This window comes from Wolffia australiana, chromosome 12 (genome assembly GCF_029677425.1).
Source record: "Wolffia australiana isolate 7733 chromosome 12, ASM2967742v1".
NCBI lineage: Eukaryota > Viridiplantae > Streptophyta > Magnoliopsida > Alismatales > Araceae > Wolffia > Wolffia australiana.
This window is the reverse complement of record NC_135846.1, coordinates 13,904,380-13,923,710: the sequence shown is the minus strand read 5'-3', so window position 1 is coordinate 13,923,710 and position 19,331 is coordinate 13,904,380. Positions and strand designations below refer to the sequence as shown.

The 19,331-nt window shown below is 37.9% G+C and overlaps 2 protein-coding genes across 3 annotated transcripts; both read right to left on the bottom strand.

Moving 5' to 3' along the window:
- Positions 1-901: 901 nt before the first annotated feature.
- KAB1 (potassium channel beta subunit 1) lies at positions 902-3,817 on the bottom strand. Its single transcript, XM_078583930.1, has 4 exons — positions 3,158-3,817; positions 2,328-2,471; positions 1,333-1,497; positions 902-1,231 (listed from the first exon to the last, which is right to left on the bottom strand). Exons 1-4 carry the CDS (start codon positions 3,740-3,742, stop codon positions 1,118-1,120), a joined length of 1,008 nt encoding a protein of 335 aa, XP_078440056.1. The 5' UTR covers positions 3,743-3,817; the 3' UTR covers positions 902-1,117.
- An 8,333-nt stretch (positions 3,818-12,150) lies between these two features.
- BTR1L (binding to TOMV RNA 1L (long form)) lies at positions 12,151-19,124 on the bottom strand. Of its 2 annotated transcripts, none has more exons than XM_078583932.1 (8): positions 18,801-19,124; positions 17,533-17,771; positions 17,247-17,347; positions 13,653-13,846; positions 13,316-13,416; positions 12,641-12,775; positions 12,505-12,566; positions 12,151-12,417 (listed from the first exon to the last, which is right to left on the bottom strand). In XM_078583932.1, the coding sequence occupies exons 1-8, from the start codon at positions 18,880-18,882 to the stop codon at positions 12,330-12,332; spliced, it is 1,002 nt and encodes a 333-aa protein (XP_078440058.1). In that variant the 5' UTR covers positions 18,883-19,124; the 3' UTR covers positions 12,151-12,329. The 2 variants fall into 2 exon arrangements, with proteins under 2 accessions (XP_078440058.1, XP_078440057.1); XM_078583931.1 differs by having other exon boundaries at positions 13,316-13,431; positions 18,801-19,119.
- Positions 19,125-19,331: the final 207 nt, after the last annotated feature.

Sequence of the window (19,331 nt, the reverse complement as noted above, 5' to 3'; positions counted from 1 at the left end):
ATAAGGTTATACTTTAACTCATACTTAATGTGATTCCTGGAGGATGATTCTTCTTCAAACCTTAAGGACCAAGGGGCCGGCATCATCAGGTCAAGGGCATTCACTGCCCCATGGGAGTTTATTGTTACGCAATTAATAAAATAATGATAATCAATTAATTATTGATTTCACTCTAGGTTCATTATTTGTGCTGAAATGAGGATAACTTCGGGACACTTGGATTGATTTTGGATAAGCTGCCGTTGATGGATTCTAATATGAAAAAAATAGAATATTTAGTAGTCATGAAAGCGATGTTGGTGTATTGAAAGTGACGTTTAATAGTCCTGCAATGGACTTGGATTGATTAGTCAGGATTAGGAAAAAGTTGAGGATTTCATACTAAAAAAAAGATTTTACTTTTGAACTGGACATTTAGAGTTTAGCATCAGAAAGCCCATAACATAGTGGACACAGAGTGAGTCGTTTTGAGTTATTTGGAGGACGATATTGTCCAAGGTTGAGTTGGAATACTTGAGTTATTAAAGTTGGATGATCAAGGACATGTTAATCTTTTGATTTGAATAGTTAATTTGAAAAGGATTCAATTCACATTTACTATTTGGATTGAGAAATATCGTGGGTAATTTTGACTAGAGTTATTTTCAGCTGATTCTTGAAAGAGTGCTTGAAATATCAAGCACACTTAACTGAATTCCCTCCGCAAGATTCACCAACTTAACTGAATTTCTGATAACTTATTATATGCGAACATGAAGTTGCATCAAAAAAAAATGCAAAAAGAAACTTGGTTGCCTCCCAATCATTACTACAATAAAAAACTTCTCAACACAAAGTCTTAGTCGGCCCTCTCTCATCATATCAACAAGCATCCAAGACACGCAAGTTTGAGGAGCGGAGGTGATCTTAAGAAACAAATTATAACACCACACGAAGGGATACATTTTCTCAAGGCAAATATAAAGTTGCTGAGTCTTTCATGTGTATCAAAAATGCAAATAATCCATTCCACAACCCACACAAAATAATATAAAATGAGGAAAGATCAAACCTTCGGTTTTTATAGAACATAAATAAATCACGGGCTCAAATAAGGAAAGGGCTGGACACCCAATGTTCACCTGTATGAATCCATACGCTTTGGCTTACTCTGGATTACTGCTTCGATCTTGTCAATGACATTGGGTGTCAGGAGAGGAACCACATTGAGTGCTTTCATGTTTTCAGTGATCTATAACAGAAGAAAAAAGGTATTTTAATGATTTTACATGAAAAACTGAAATAAAAATAAATAAATAAATAAATAGAGAATTTTGTGGGCTTAGATCAAACCTGGCTCTCTTTAGTGGCACCAGTAATGACTGAAGACACGTTTGGGTTTGTCAAGCACCAAGCAATGGCGAGTTGGGACAAGGGCACGCCTAGTGCAGCAGCGATAGGCTTTAGCCCATCCACCTTTTTGAAGACATCGTCAATCAAAGATCGACTAGCCAGATTCTGCAATCAGAAAATTTATGAGGGAAAAAAACTTGTGTTGATTGGCAAATCAAACCTACATTAGAAATATTTCAAAAATATAAGAACAAGTAGAAAGTTTAATAAACTTTCTTCGGGCACTAAACTAAAAAGTATTAAAGTAATGAGCATAAACCATTTCATAAATATTTTGAATTAAATAAAGAACAAGTTTCTTCAGGCACCAAAACAACGAAATTTTAACTTATTCCACTACATAAAAATAAAAATCAGAAAACGTATGATCTCGACCAATTTAAAAAATTAAAAATGCCTAGAAAATCTGGAGATATGGCTCTTAAAATTTCAAGATGAACTATGCACAGCTTCTGTAGGCAGTAAGCCATCGTCAATGCTCAAGAAAAAAATATAGCTAATCCATGATCGATTAGGAAAAATAATTTGTTTCTAAAGCTTGAGATTTTGACCCATAAATCTCCATGGTAAAGTAATGACTTTCACACTAATAGAGTTACAAAACTATATCAAATATTTAACGGAAGAAAGAAAATTTTATTAGATATGATAGAATGGTGAAAATCAAATGAGATGTTATTTCGACTAAAAATTTTGCAGCGAAGAAAATAAAATGAAACACAAGGCGCAGAAGATTGGACATGGATGGAAAGAATTAATATGCTGCCGTTCGTAACAGAACAAGGCAACAATTACCATTTGTAACTGATTACAGACAATCTGATGCACAAGCATATTTGATGATCTTTCATCTCCAACATTAGAGGAAGGTTAAAAATAGTGTTTAATAGGAACCAAGACAGAGATATTAATGCAAAGGGAAAGGGAAACCCCACCTTGTAATTATCTAGTGCAAGACGGCTATCAGGGGGAATATTTCCATTGTTGTATTTCCCTGTGAGAACACCAGAGGCGAGAGGGCTCCATGTTGTCAACCCCATCCCATAGTTGGTGTAAAGTGGAACATACTCCACCTCAACCTGCATCCGAGTACAAAGAAATTCAAATTAATCTTTAAAAAAAGAGGTGGACGATAATAGGAACTTATTAAATCAATGAAAGGATTAAATACAGTCTTAATCTTTCACGTGATCCATCCTTTTAGTGAACAAAAAGGGTGCAGCCAGTGCCTTAGGATGATGAGGACAATAATGGTGAAGATAACGGTGAGGATGATATCCATGATAATACTGCAATTGAGGAAGAATTAAAGACAACAGAGAATTCCTCCTCCAGTGGTTTTCAAGAAATTTATGGAGAACAGATCTTGAAAGTTCAATGCAAAAATGAAACATGATCTAGATCCTTCGCTTAGTCCATATTTTTTTGGAAATAAAAGATGCTGATGACAATGGAATGGAAAATAGCAACAAAGATATCCGATTGATTAAGATGCAATCACATGAAGAATCACACCAGACAACAAATATTTCCTCCTCCATAGGGTTCAAAGAAATCTACAGAAACAGATCTATCAAGTTCAACAGAGATCACAGCAAGGATTAAACATGACGATGATGATGAAGAGAAGCTGAACGACGACGATATGCCCATGATTATCAAAGAATTGAATGAAAAATAATGCAAGAAAATGATATAATTTTTTTGAAATATCGTCACAGATGAAACAAATATTACAAATTAAACGCTGCTTTGAAGGCAATACCTTATGACGGGCGAGGAAATTGTACTCCGGCTGCTCAACGATGGGCCCAACAAGATCAAGGCGTTCGGCGGCAGCCCAGGCCTCAGTAATCTGCTGGGCAGACCACTCGCTCGTGCCCCAATAGAAAGCCCAGCCCTTGTCAATCACATAGTTCATCGCCCTCACCGTCTCCTCAATAGGAGTAGCAGTATCAGGGCGATGGCAGTACAGCACATCCACATACTCCATGCCAAGCCGCTTGAGAGAAGCCTTGGTACCCTCAACGATGTGCTTCCGCGACAATCCTTTATCGTTCGGGCCATTACCGCCCCAGAAGATCTTCGTCGACACGACCAGATCCGATCGCTTCCAGCCCAAATCTCTGAAAGCCTGACCCATGATCTCTTCGGCGCGGCCATTGGCGTAGACCTCGGCGTTGTCGAAGAAGTTGACGCCATGGTCGCGGCAGCATTGAAGAAGGGCTTTGGCTTCCTTGACGTCGACTTGGTTTCCGAAGCTGACCCAGGCGCCATAGGAGAGCTGGCTGACCTTCAGCCCCGATCTTCCCAGATTTCTGTACTGCATCGTCGCGTTCCCTCCGACCATCTCTTCCTTCTCCGGCGAGATCTCCGACGAGCTTTCCTCGATCTTGCGGAGATCGATGCGGGGAGAATGAACACCTCGCTAGCTGTCCTGAATTTATACTTCCTCTTGTCTATCCCGACACGTGGTCGATGCAGAAGCCGACACGCGTCGGTTCCTGGATTATTCTATTTTTAGTTTGAATGTTCCAACTGATTATGCTGTTTTCTTCATGAAAATTGGGAGGGGCTGTTATACCTGAGATTAGGGTTCTGCATGTCCTGAATTTATACTCTTATTTGTCTCTCCTCACCGCCCTGACACGTGGTGGATGATGAAGCCGACACGTATCGGTTCTTGGATTATTATATTTTTTGTTTGAATGTTCATGAGATTATGTTGTTTTCTTCATGAAAATGGGGAGTGGCTGTTATATCTGAGATTAGGGTTCTGCATGTCCTGAATTTACACTCCTATTTGTCTCTCCTCGCTACCCACACGTGGTCGATGAGGAAGCCGACACGTGTCGGTTCCTAGATTATTCTATTTTTTCGTTTGAATGTTTATCTGATTATGTTGTTTTCTTCATGAAAATTGGGAGTGGCTGTTATACCTGAGATTAGGGTTCTGTAAGTCCTGAATTTATACTCTTATTTGTCTCTTTTCGCTGCCCGACACGTGGTCTATGAGGAAGCCGACACGTGTCGGTTCATGGATTATTCTATATTCCATTTGAATGTTCATGTTATTATGATTTTTTTCTTCATGAAAATTGGGAGTGAATGTTATACCTGATATTAGGGTTCTGCATGTCCTGAATTTACACTCCTATTTGTCTCTCCTCGCTGCCCGACACGTGATCGATGACGAAGCCGACTCGTGTCGGTTCCTGGATTATTCTATTTTCCATTTGAATGTTCATGTGATTATGCTATTATCTTCAGGAAAAATTGGAGTGGCTATTTAACTTGATATCAGGGTTCTGCATGTACCTGCGGGGACGTGAAAGGACGGATGACGAGTGGTCATGGGACAGAGTATGACGGGTAGTTCTACACTTGGAAATTACTGTCTTGAATTTATATTTATTTTTTGTCTATTGTTGTGGCCTGACATGTGGTTGATGAGAAAGCTGACATATGTCAGTTCCTGGATTATTCTATTATCCATTTGAATGTTCATGTGACTATGCTATTTTCGTCATGAAAATTTGGAGTGCCTGTTATACTCGAGTTTAGGGCTCTGCAGTTCCTGGATGGGACGTGATGGAACGAATGATGAGTGGTCAGGGGTCACAGTAGGATGGGTAGTTCTCATTCTATTTCTCTGCGTCTATTGTTGCAGCCTGACATGTGGCAGATGATAGAGCCAACTGTTTTGATTCCCGAATTTTTCTACTTTATATTTGAATGTTTATGTTATTATGCGATTGTCTTCATGAAAATTTAGAGAGGCTGTTATACCTTAGATTAGGGTTCGACATGTTCCAGAAGGCAGGGATGGGATGTGATGGGATGGATGATGAGTGATCACGGGACTGGGTGTGTCTGTAGTTCGACATATTGAGATCGACTCTTGGATAGGTGATCAGATCAGACCAGTCCAAACAGGTGTGGCCATATGGCATCCCATTTTTTGGTAACAATGCTGAGAAGCACTATGTTATTATTTTGAAACATTTGGATTGTAGTAGGTAAGTTGATTTTCATCGCAGTCATCTCTTGAAGAGGATATAGGAAGGTTGGAATTTTTACTATTGATTGCTATATAACGCAATGAATCCAGGATGGGATGTTGAATTAAGTTTACTAATAGTTTCATTCAATTTAAAATCAAAATTACATTAATAATTGTTTATGCAGTGATTCCTGCTCCCCAAGAGAAATAAGTGGGATAAAATAATAACGGTATTTTCTATTAGTCTGGGGTAATCCTTATGTCTATTGTGGACGAAGAGTATTGATGTTTTCAAAATAGCAACATTTCCTGGTGAATTCATATTTTCAAGGTCCTAGCATTGAATATCAAGAAACAACACCCCAACTTTTGATTTAGTTAGGGAACTTAGATTTAAAACGATGGGATGCACTATTGATTCACCCAAATAACTCCGATAAAGAAGACATGGTCCCTCTCAATATTTTTGAACAGTATTCATTGCACTTCATAGTGAAGTCATCTCCTCAGTAACAAAAAAATTAGTGTGGATAACAAATATCAATATACGTAAGCTAATTTAAGTTTAATCTATGTAAGCTTAGATATCTCAAAATGAAAATAAATTTCAATATTTACATGTTGTGTTGCTCTGCATGAGGATATTTGATATACAATTGACCAATGTGAATCAAGTTTCATCAGGATAAAACATAAAAAATAAAAACCCACTTACACCGATAAAAATTATTCATTCTCATCATTTGAATATAATATTATGTATCATAATTTTAATGATACGCTTAAGAGTTAAAAATTTAATAAGATCAATTGCTTTAGGGAACTCAAAAGTCAACAGTGACTATGTGAATATCATGTCAAGAAGACAAAGGAATTTTATCAACTGTATGCATTTATATCCAATTAAATTGGAAAATTTGTAGTATGATGATCAAATCTAAAAGTAATGTAGTTTCTTACTCACGTCTTGTAAAGATTTCCAGAAACTTTTAGTGACTACTCTATCTAAAGCGACCGTGAATTGTTTCTTCAGCGATGTAATCAGTTCCTCAACATTTCAAATTAGATAATATTGAATCACCTGAAATTTATATTGACCAAAATACTGTATTTTGAAAGTCTCATATTTCCTCATAACTCTAAAAAGTGATTTCAATCAACTCTACTAAATCCAAAGTTCCATCATTCCAATCTCAATTCCAACTTATGGAGGATTTATTAAATAATAAACTTCTTTCACAAGAATCCAATCAATGAGAGAATGGCCTATAATCAAATATAAGATCTGAGTGTCAATAACCTTTGAGAGAATAGACCCATTGTACCACTTATAATTTTTTTTGGAAGATGGTCTTAAAGACAATCAAAGTTGGAAACTTAAACTTCATAAGTAGTGGTATATTATTTCAATAAAAAATATAAGTTCTTCCCTAAGCGCGCCTGTGATATTTTTAAAACACTATAAGCTATAATTTTATATTTTTGGCTCAGACAAATTGATCTTATTTATTCATTTATCTTTCAATATTATACAACCTACATGTGCGCAGATAAAATTTTAAAAATATGATAAAGGTACTATCACTAACCTTTATTAAGTAAAAGGATGAGAACTATTAGTATCAGGTAAAGCAGTTATCATCAAGTATAGACTATTATGGAATATTATTCATTTCCTGAACTTCTCATGATGCCTAAGTGATATATCTGTGGGGTATTCTCTTCATGTATTGGGAGAGCATTCCAATATGGTTTTAATGAACTACCGACATTTGAATATGATATTTGTTGAGCCTCTTTGCATGGGGACTAACATCCTGTCTTTCTGTACCATAAACACCTCCGATTCAAAACTAATGAAATAAATTCAAAGTGAATAAAGAAATAATAATGAAATAAAATTAAAAGAAACTAAGGCACAACTTTGTAGTATAATGGAGCAGAAACGAATTTATGAGAGGGAGCTAAGGTGCGCCTTTAAGTGCGCTAGCACAAGGCATAAAGCAAGAGGTTCCCAAATTACTTTGGATGTCTGAATTTGATATAAAAAAGGTTCTGGATGGTTATCCAACGGTACGAAGTAAAGGAACATATAAAGAAAAGAATAAACTTGAACTCAATATTCTACCACTAGTCAGATTTATTTCTTGCTTCTGATAAATCAGAAATTCTCATGAGGCATCTTTTGAATTGAATCCCATTGCTAGACTGTATCTAGATCCAAACCCAATCCCCATTGAAATCGATCAGGCAAAGAATGCTAAACTGGCCCAACCTCTCTGTTCGATATCAATTCATTATTGGGTCAGCTTTACACATCCAGAAAGTCCTCACTCATCTCAGAATTCTAACTAAGGCCATGGAACCCCTGACACCATTGACCACCCAAACCCAAAATCCACTCAGATTTTTCAGCTGTCCAGATCCTATTAAGCTTCATCCTTGTTGCTGGTCCAGCCCATGGCCTGTGCGTGCATCCCTGAATCCTCCTAAACTTAACAAGCTCATTCATGTCTCTTCCTAGCCAATCCCTTAGTCTTCTGCCCTGCTTTCGCGGCTCCAATTTTACTAAATCATGTGCCTATCTCAATCCAACCAGACTTACCATTTAGTTCTATAATGCACTCAATAAACACCTATATTGTTTCTAACATTTTACTAACTATAGTGGGTAGTGAGAGCTACGTGCCATCCTAGGATTGGATTTAGGCCTTCGGTCTCTGCGATGATATAGATGGATGAATAGATGTGAGATACAAAATACTGAGTAAATCAAGTAAGATAGTCCAAAGTAATAATATAAGATGGTTATTTCCAGGGGAAAGAAAAGGATATTGGAATGGACTTTGGTTTGATATACCAACTTCTCATGACTCTTACCATTTTATATTATCTGAAAATTCCTTTATACTAATAAATAAAATGAAGAATGGATAATGAAAAAATTTAAAGTGATATAACATCTAATTACTTTGTGATTTCTTTGCAATAGCTCTTTATTCCATGTGCTAGAAAAGTCTCCATATATCCTCCCATCTCATTCCAACCTTCAATCATATTATATCATTTTCAATCAAAAAATCATTTTACATAAGAAATCTCAATTTAAAAATATGGATATTCACCAAAATCATGCGATCATCTTACTTGGGAAAACTTGCATTATATGTACGAGAGATGGAAAATGAGTAGAGAATAATGGTCTAGGTCACAGTACAGTTTCTTGAGTAAGCCTAAGCCTATTCCAGAAACTTTGATTTCAATAATCAGTTTTGAAATATCCATTTCTAAAGTAAAATTCAAGACGAAAACTAAATGTCATAGTAACATCCAAATTATTTAAGGGGAAAATTTAAAATTAACATTAAACCTAACATTATGACCATGCTTTTGATCTGGTGTTTCTTTAATTTATGTTCCAATAAATAAATTTACAATCCCTCCATCCACCATAAGTCCATTCCCCCATCCATAAAACGATAAGTTTATCTGACGTATCCACATATCTATCAACCTTCCATATACATATCCAGGTTGATTGAGGCATTTTATAAGGTTAATTTGATTTAAAATCGTTATCATCATGATTTGAGGTCAAACATAAGGATGATTCAAAGTTTTACCTTTGAAATGGGGATGTAGAGAGTTAAGGTGAAAACTTGGAGAAATAGATAAACCCAGTATTAGTCAAATTTCGGAATGAAGTTGACAAGCCACAAGGGAATACTGAGAAAGATATTAATCATAAATTTGATAAATTAGTATCTCAATTCAAGTCACCAAAATAACTCCAAAATTTTGGAGATAATTATTTTCAGAATTAGAGTTAATGTAAAAGTTTTGGGAACTAAATTGTGAAATTTAACGGAGGAATCCAGAAGAATCTACTGGGTTCAACCAATACTGAATGACGATACCATGCCTAGTCACTGACCAGGCGATAAGGATCATCCTTCCATCACAAAAGTGTTATTTCTGTCATTTATTAGTTTGTTTTGTATCTTTTATCAAGTTTAATCACACAATTCAGAAAACCCATGACAACTCAAATTAAAGGTCACGTTTCTTATTTAATCTCCCATCAACCTCTTTAATCCTTCCTCTTCGTTCATTTCTTTTATGTGATATATCTTGGCCCCTAATACTTCTGCTTCTTACTCCAACTTTAAATCCATAAGATTTATGCTTTTAGAAACAAAAAAATTGTCATTTGGTACAATCAAGACAAGGGAATCAATAGATGCCGATAGAAATTACAGATGCTATCAGCTATATTTGAATGAAATCCAGATAAAAATCAACAGAACAGAAAAAAAAAATAGTGGAGAACCATAAAGAGGAGCGACTTGTAAGGAAAGGTATGTGAGAGATGCTAGGACTCAGGAACCTTAACATGAGTGCAGACAAAACAAAATTGAGAGTGTGCATCTCATTTGTTAAATTCTTTGCTTACTCCAAATACATAAAAGGAGCAGTTCATTAAATTTTCATCTACGGTAACTTCCAGCAATCAATTTCTACTCCAGGACAGTTGCATCATATGTATTTCTCATGTTGATTAATCGATAAATCATTTCACAAAATCATTACCTTTATCCTAAAATAAATTGGAGAAATAAATAATGATAAAAAACCATGACTGGGGACAACAACAAAATTTGATTGTGCATCCCATTTGTGCAATTATTTAGTTACTCCAAATACATAAAAGGACCATTTCATTAAACTTTCATCCATGGTATCTTGTAACAATCAGGTTCTACTCTAGCATATTGACTAATCGATAAATAACTTTTAAAAAATCATCACCTTTGTTCTAAAATAAATTGGAGAAAAGAAAAATAATAACCATGTCACATTGCTCATAATATTAACACAATGGTGAAAAGGAACAATTTTGAGCTAATCAATGCTCAAAATTGTTACCTAGTGAATCAGTCAACCCACAGCAAGACTCTAGTATGTTAAGATTTTGTCCTTTTATACTATGATGAATAATTTATTGCAACTCATAATACGGTTCTTCACCCATTACTAAATCAAACTAACAAAAATAGTTAGACCTATTGGACATACTATAGCACCGAAATTGTTACATTAAAAGTATATGGATCGCTAACAAAAGCCTAAGATGCATTGAAATAATTTGTGACACAGTAAATTCAGACATCTCCGACCATATTGCTTTATGATATTGATACTATACTAAGGAGATTAAAGCCCAGACATTAAGGTAACATGATTCATTGATTCGGATAAAACAAAACTGGAGACAGAAACTCGTTCAGTGACCTATAAAACCCTAAACAACCTCAATAACACACTGCAAAAATAATCTTAGGAGAGTCTGTAATCCTTTATGACTCAGTTTTTTACATCGAAATAACATGCTTAGAGAGATAAACAGTTCTTAGACTTCCAAAATTGTTGACAATAACAATGGCATATCCAAAATAATAAAGACGGGCCACTAATCGTCAAACTAAAAGCAAATACAATTATTTTTATTCAATAATGTAATATGTTCAAACATGTCTGCTCAGTAGCAAACTCAAATATTGGTAGACCACAAGGTATAAAGCAGTTAAAGGATGAAATCTTGAAAATACGCAAAGAGGCATTTGCTCAATCATGATCTATAATTTTTAACCGTTCATATTATGATGATTATAACACCACTAACTCGATATGTATTCTGAGGCTGCGGTTGAAAGTCTCGTATTAGAAAAAATTGCACTAGTTGCACTCTTCTGATGTGGCGAATGAATCTTGAAAAAATCAATAAAAAGCTAAGGCAATGCCGCCACATTCCTCATATCTAACCAGATTAAAATCGCCAAGATCAGCAACTCATCAGGCTCAAATATTGGGTTTGGCATCCGACACGATAATGAATAGACGAAAGGTGGATGACAATGATAAATTGTCATTGTTCGCATAATTCGTCCAAAGCATCCAACGCTAATTGTATCATTGTCAGGTCATCTTCATTTGTCCAAATCATCATCAGATAATCAATAAGTAATCCTATCGCCATTGCCTTATAATCGTTTCATCATTCGTCTCGTAATAGCTAATGGTGGCACAATTTGGGGATGATGAATTCATCATCGGATGCCAATATATCTTTAGAAGCAAGTACGACAATGGATACATAAACTTTAACTTTGATGCATCCCTATAAAAGAAGATGCCCATTATAGAAACTATCTCATTAACTTGAGGCAGCTGACGCCTCTAGTAGTTGGAGAGACGATGCTAAGCTGAAGCTAAGCTTAATCCAATGTTTTTGTGAGGTACAATTCTACCGTGAGATAAAGTCATTGGGTATAAATAGCTTAATTTATCCATAACACAGTCATCAAGTGACAAAGTGATATTATCAAACTACTCTTCAGACGCAACGCATTTCTACACATTAATGCAAAAAATCTTATGGACGAAAGGAATTGAAAATTTATGCCACACGGGACTAAATAATTAGATATTAGATAGGTTTGCCCATGTCGACGAAATTATTCTCTTTAATTTGGCGGCTTATGTTATACTTGTATTTTCTTACACTGAAGGTAAACCATTGCCTATCATTAAAGACCATATCTTAAAGGGAATATTTTGTCCATAATTGAAGTTAAACGATCCTCTTTAATTTAGAAGATGGCCCGAACACCAATCAGGATAGTCAATGCCATAAAAATTAATTTTCTACCTAATTCAATTCTTATTTCCTGACGAAGAAGGTTGTTACCATGGGGTGAGAGCAAAGCACATAAATGTGCCTCATCAGATAGCACTACTAAAAAACTACACAGAGAGATTGATCTCTAACATGCAGCTATGGAATCATCCCAAAAAACACAAATAAATATCGAGTTGCAGGAGGGGAAAAAAGAAATCAAAAGAAAAAGGGAAATCACACAATTTATTTTTGGCATCACCTCGACGGGCTGGACGCAATCCTGTGCATGATCATAGTCTCGGCCACACGAATCGCTTCCTGTGAGCCTGTTATGGTCACCTTCCTGCTCCTCAGCGGAAACCAGATTCCAGAATGAGAAAAAAACACAGATTTTAACAGGCTGCGGGAGAAAAAGGGAGGATTCTCTCACCTCTCTGTAGTTCCAGACATGAAATCCCCTCTGTCTGATATCTTGATCTTGGCTCCGCTAGCCTGAGAAAAAAGTCTTTTCAATCTGATACTTTAAACTATTATTTCCTTTTTCTGAGGAAGAGCAAGTACCGCACCTGACTCAATTCCATTATATTCTTTCCCCCACGACCAACAATAGCACCAATGTGCTCGTCAGCGACTCCAATGGTGAGAGAATCAGAATTGGCATCTTGGGAAACACCCGGAGCCCGCGCTTGAGGCATAAGTCCCTGTAAACATCACGTTTCAAGAATCCATTAGAGGATGGGAGAATAATACTGGCAGGCTAAAATGCACAGTTCACCGTGTCCAGATGACACTGATGCTAGAAATTCATAACAATGTCTTCCACGACAGTGACGAGGGGTTTATGAATAGCCAATAACAGCATCAACATCAACGGCTGCCAGTGATGGACTACATCAACAGTTCATCAACATTTTTATCAACCATCAACACTAACCACATCAACATTGTCATCAACCGCCCTAAAATTCATCAACGTCAATGAGGGTAGATGACGTTGACATTAACGAATGCCAAACACTAATAATATGCTTTGAAAGTCCATGAGAAAACCTCTTAAAAAATGATTCCGGTTTTAGGAAGTGAAAATATATCGTTATTAAGGACTAGAGTAGCCTGAAAGGATTACAACCTGAATGAAGAGAGGTAATTTTGATGGTTTAATTCCATGAAAATAAAATGAAAGGATACTTGAAGAAGAAAATATTACGATGAGGAAAACCAAGGGGTAGGAGAGAACAAACCTTATTATTTGGGTATTTAACACCTGCACCGTTGGGTCCATAGCTAATTGTGTTATATGCGACAGGAGGAATAACGAACCCAACCGGAACACCATGCATACCTGATAAATTAAGGCCTAAAGACAAAATTTAGAGTAACCAAGAAATCAAATTTAATGTTTGCAATACTGACCAAGGAATAAGCGTGACATGATCAGAAACTCGATGAAAGAAAAACCAACAATCGTCTAAAAGATGACAGTGGTAAAAAAACTGGAATCTGGATGAACTGATTCTCCCAAGGCATCCGCACATAAGAACGATAAGCAAAGAACTTCATGACATGACAAACCCTTACCAGCATAAGAAAACGGAGAACTGAATGATTGCGAGTAATGGTAGTCCTCCACCAATTTTGACATAATAAGATATAAGGCACTCATTCTCTCCTCAAGAGACCCAGTCAATGTCACTAGTCTGTCGTTTAGCCCCACATAAGCATGATCCTGCGGCGATATCTTGATACCAGCTCCAGACTCTTCAATAAGAGACCTGATAAAAGATGAATTTTTATTCCATTAACAATAACAGAAACTAGTTAATACAAGGAAAGAATAGTTTGGCTTTATCAAAGAAATTTTTTTAATGTTAGCTGCAGACGTTTATTTCTAGCCTTGTATTTCCCCCAACTCATTAACAGCACGTTATGATAGGCCACCAATGTAAGGCCCATATTACTATCCCTGTATATACAGGGGTACCTGGGTGACCATTTGATGAAGTAAAAGTAAATATTTTGTTCATTCTATTACGTAGGATATCGTTGACCTAGACCGGACAATTAAAATTCAGGAATTTTGGAATAGTTCCCACATTCGCTTTCCATACAATATCTATATGCTTTACAGGCTATTTCAATGCCCTAAATGGATATAGACGTTACTCAAGAGCCTATCGTACATTAGTTTATCTATCGTGATGTAATTTTTGTAAAGACAATTGGGTGCTGATTACTTCTAAAAAGTGCCTCAGTGAGCAGATGATAAGACTCCCCTGGTCGATCCTTAAGGGTTTCCAGTAATCTCCCCTGAAGAACGGTAATCGCTCACGTAGGGTGGTAGAATGCCTGATAAACCCACGTTGACGTCTTGCAAAAGGGGATGACAACACAAGGAGGAAATTTCGTGAGGGGAGAAGGGAGGATGGGAGGAGTACACTCAGGGAATAAGGGAGGGTTGCGGCCGAATCGGCCTCGCCCCTTCTGGTGCAGAGAATCTCCCACCAGACCACGTCCAGGCGACCAAGAAGATAGCTCGATGGCCTCCTTGTTATTTCCATTTTTTATTTGTAGCCTCTCCTCCCGCCATGTTATTCAAAATATCCCACGTACTTATGGCGATCCATACGTGTGATGCTTCATCTTCTTCGGGGAGCTTGTCAACGGGCGCCCCTTCGTCTTCTCTGGTACGTCCTTGGAAGATGCTTATCAGCAGATAACATTAAATATCGTGCCTGCGACCATGAGAAATATTTCAAGATATGACTCTGCACTCAAGGTTATCTCCAGATATATGGCAATGATTCCCTTTTTTTTTAATGAAAGAGGGAAGATCACCCGAAATCGGTGATCAACCCATTCCTTATAACTATAAAATTGTATGAGGATGATTTAATCCTCTCCTGCAGTCTGATCTGCTTCTTGCTCTCAATATCCAACTCAAAGACATTAGTCAGATTGCAGGCTCGTGATCAGTAGGTCAGGGAAAGGAGAAAAAGGAGGCAAGATCAAGAACAGAGGAGAACAGATCAAGAAGCTCCATCGGCCCTCTCGCCAATCTGGATCCAGACGCTCCTACATTCCAGCCCCGTCGCCGAAGCAAATTTACTCCAAGGTTTTTGAATGTCGTGAGTTAAGGCCCATCTTATTAGATGAAAACACATGTGCCACTTAAGTTGACCAATGCTTCTTTGACTTTGCATAGGTTCGGCGATAACAAGTAACACAATCTCCAGAGCTTCCTCCAATTCCAGTACTGTGACAACTAGGGCTTGGATAGGACGAAAGGTTCCGCCGCTTTATGTCTGGACCAGTTTAAATACCGATACCATTACAGAAGCCCCAGCCCAACCACTAATGTGACTTATGTCCACCTATTATTTGTAAGTTTATAAAAGTCATCCGCCCAACTTATTACATGAACCTCTTCATTCTTATTTCGACCTTAGTGATGGGATACCTATGGAGACGCACCGTTCTTTCCAGAGCCGAACTTACAGTCTTAGAGCTAGCTCTGCCTCCAGATGAGACCGTTTCAAGAGCTCTTCATTCAGTTGACATATGGAGAACGTAACGTACCAGACCTGGATCAATATCAGCAAGGCTTGAATAAAATTTCAAGAACAGTAACTAATTTTGAAGACCGAGTTCTCAATATGGAAAACAGTGAAATGTTTCAGGATAGTTCCTGACGTAGGGTGTGTGGAAAGATCTTGCAATAGAACCAATTAAGAACATCACCAGAATGAAGTACAAAAATCGTGGAACTTTTACTATAATTTGATGAGGGGAGAGGTCAATAAAGAACCGCACCAGTTTCTCTCAGAGGCGAGAATGAGGTAGAACCAGATCGGACCTTTCCCCATGATCGAAGTTGGAAGAATCTCCCCCACCATCAGCCTTAATAGCCCGCAAAAAACTTCTTGATTCCTGATCACGTGCTCTTCCCCTCTTATTTATAGCCCGACTTTTCCCACCTTTATTCGTTTGAAGATTCATTGCACCTTAGCAGCCCTCATATGCTGGGTTTTGCTTGCGTCTTTTCTTACCATAATAAGTCCTTGGTAGGACGTTATCAGAGTGCTCATGGCCCAACGTTCCACAAAACTCTGAATATAATTCTCAACAGCTAGTCCAACCGAGTACAAGTGGGTCTTTAAAGCAAATCAAAGGTTGCACTACTGGTTTGGCAGGCACAACCCGTGAGGTTGCTCTTGTTCTACCTACTACTCACAGCCTCTATCACCTTCCGAAAGTCAAGCAGATGCATCTATTTACAGGTCAAAACTTATTCCACAGGTCCACCTAGAATACTGACCCCAGCACAAAACTTCCCTTCTCCTCTCCCTTCACCTGACCAATCATCCCCCATCCCGCTCTTCCTTCACTCTACATCTCTCCTCTTGACAAGAACTCCACCAGTTCTTATTATATTTGACAATTCCCCACATTACAAATGAGGTTAACATTCATTTCCTCTCTTAGTAGGCACTTCAAATGTAGCTTCTCTCCAGGGATTTGTCTCTAACAGAAACCACATAACAACACATCTGTCATCTGCCTATGAGACTCTCAGCAAAGGTAGTCTTCACATTTTTCTTGACTGTAATATTTTTTTTTGGGAAAACTGGAAAGCAATAAATAAAAATAAAACACCAATGAGGTGAATGTCAAAATAAAGGGGTACAAATATTGTTATCAATGACAGAATGTTCCCAGGGCGAAGCATAAACTACTGTGTAATCTCAGAATTCTAAAAAACAGAGAACACCGGCATCATATATCAATTAGTATACAACATGAGCCCAACCATCTCTAATAGACATCAGGGCAATGCCAGACAACGGTAATAAATGATCACATGGCGACACCAAAAGCAAGAGTATGGTGGTATCGCAGAATAGCGTAAAAATCAAAAAGATATGACGATAAACAATTTATCAATTTAGCACATGATACTAATGAGAATAATCATCTAAAAAAGGCTAATGAGTTTAACCAAACAGCCATGCTGCATAATCCCAGCGAATTTCAGAATAACAACCAAACAGCACTAAGATGTGAACTGACACATGAGTTGTCCAACAACAAAATTGTCGCAATAACCCGCCAATCAAAGAAATAAAGGGTTGAGAGGAAAAGAGAGAAAATAAACAATAAGGAACAGCGGCTTACTTTATTGTAGAGCCTCCCTTCCCAATAATACCCCCGCAGCAGCTATTCGGTACGATGATTCTCACTTTGGGTTTGTTCTCAGGATCAGTTGCCTCTTCAGACTGCACGCCAAGAAGTTTTCATTGAACTCTCAAAGCAAATGTAAATAAGAAAAAAATTACTCTGAACCAACCACGCGACTACGAAAGAAAAAAAAAATTTTAAAAATGTAAAATAAGAAACTTTCAAGAATGTGAGAGCGAACGGATTGTGATCTTGCTTGATGGCTGGGCAGAGATCAAATTACCTCGGTAAGTAATTTCTGAAGAATAAGTTCCATCGCCTTCACTATATCGAGGAATGCCCCAGAAATCATGATGATTCGATCTGACGTACCAGGGAAGAACTCATGATTACGGGATAATTGTATACGAGCCCCTGACTGTGATTGAAACTCCATGATAGTTGATCCACCCTTTCCGATGATACTTCCCGCCTCCGAGTTCGACACAAGGAACCTAATGTAGGTGGATTTATCTTTGTCATCTAAAAAAAGTCGACGTATTAGTAAGCCCTCCATAGGAAATCAACAATAAAGGTGGATTTAATTTTCAACATAGCAAACTAAAGTAGGAGTTTATGCTGAAACCAAGGTAGAAATCCATTGTTTGGTGGTATCTAGTATGATGGATCGAGGGCAGAGTCCTAGAGATCCAGGATCTTTACGAGACTATGCATCTTATCATTCTGATCATGTGATGTACAAATATCCCGGATCTTAACGAGCTATCGCCCTGTCAATGGCTTTGACATACCAAGAAGCTAAAATAAATACGCCCGTGTAATGATCAGACGATGAGTGGAAATAATTAAATAGTTTTTCTTTTAAGAAAGAGTTGTTTAGTTCTGTAACAGAAACTTCAATTATAATTGCCCCCTCTCGAAAAATCCAGCGAACAAGAGTTCAATTATAATGGTTCCTTCGTCGACGAAGGAACCAACGGTAAGCCGCATAAGAGAGAAAAAAGTACAATCGTATGAACAAGAGTCTCATGATTTTAGAAATCCGAGGAATAAACGTTCCAAGGTACGATTTACTTAAGAAAAATTACATTTTGACCAGGACCCGCGTGCATAAACAGGCTCTTTCCCCGTCCCATGAACCGCTTGTGCTAGGTAGCAGCCACGAGAGCTGGAGAACTAGGCGAGATAAAATCACTCCAGGCCGCGTAACTTGGTTAGCGATTATGATCTCGCCGACGAGCAACTAGCGAACGTAAATTGACCAAACTTTTAAGATTTAAAAGAAAAAGTGACTTCGCGGCGGCAAACCCTAAAAGCCAACAACTGAGATAATCATTTAACAGACGAACAAACGAATTCAGGGTTACACGAAGCGTAATCAAGACGAGATCTGGCAATAAGATCCGTCAAAAGAAATTATATCCGCGGAAATCATCAAAACTAAAGTAAAGTGCAAAGATTTCGAGGATCTAAAAAGATGCAAAACAATCAAAGAAAACGAATAAAGCGGAGATATTAGCAGCTAAATTACGGAGAAGGGCGAGATCTCACCGGCTCCGGGTGATCTAGCGGGGATTGACCGCTTGGTTGGGCCTTCTGGGGAAGACGTGTAGGGCGAGTCCGACGTTTCCATGGCGGGCGGCCGTGGAATTAGTGGTGTCGGAGGAGAGTGTGGGAGGGGGGGGGGGCCTGCGGCGGAGGAGGGGGGAAGACGCGTCGACAGTGCCAATGAGATTTATCAGACGATCTGCCTCCTCTGCGAACCGAAGCCGGTACTAAGGATCATCGATCCACCGTCCTCTCTCTCTCTCTTTGACTCTTTTTTTTAAGTACAATCTTTCTCTTCCCTCTCTCTCTTTGTTTTCTCTCTCCCTCTCTCTGTTTTCTCTCTCCCTCTCTCTGTTTCCTCTCTCCCTCTCTCTGTTTTCCCTCTCCCTCTCTCTGTTTTCTCTCTCTCTTCTCTCTCCTCTCACTGTTTTCTCTATCTTCTCTCTCCTCTCTCCGTTTTCTCTCTATCTTCTCTCTCCTCTCTCCGTTTTCTCTCTATCTTCTCTCTCCTCTCTCCGTTTTCTCTCTATCTTC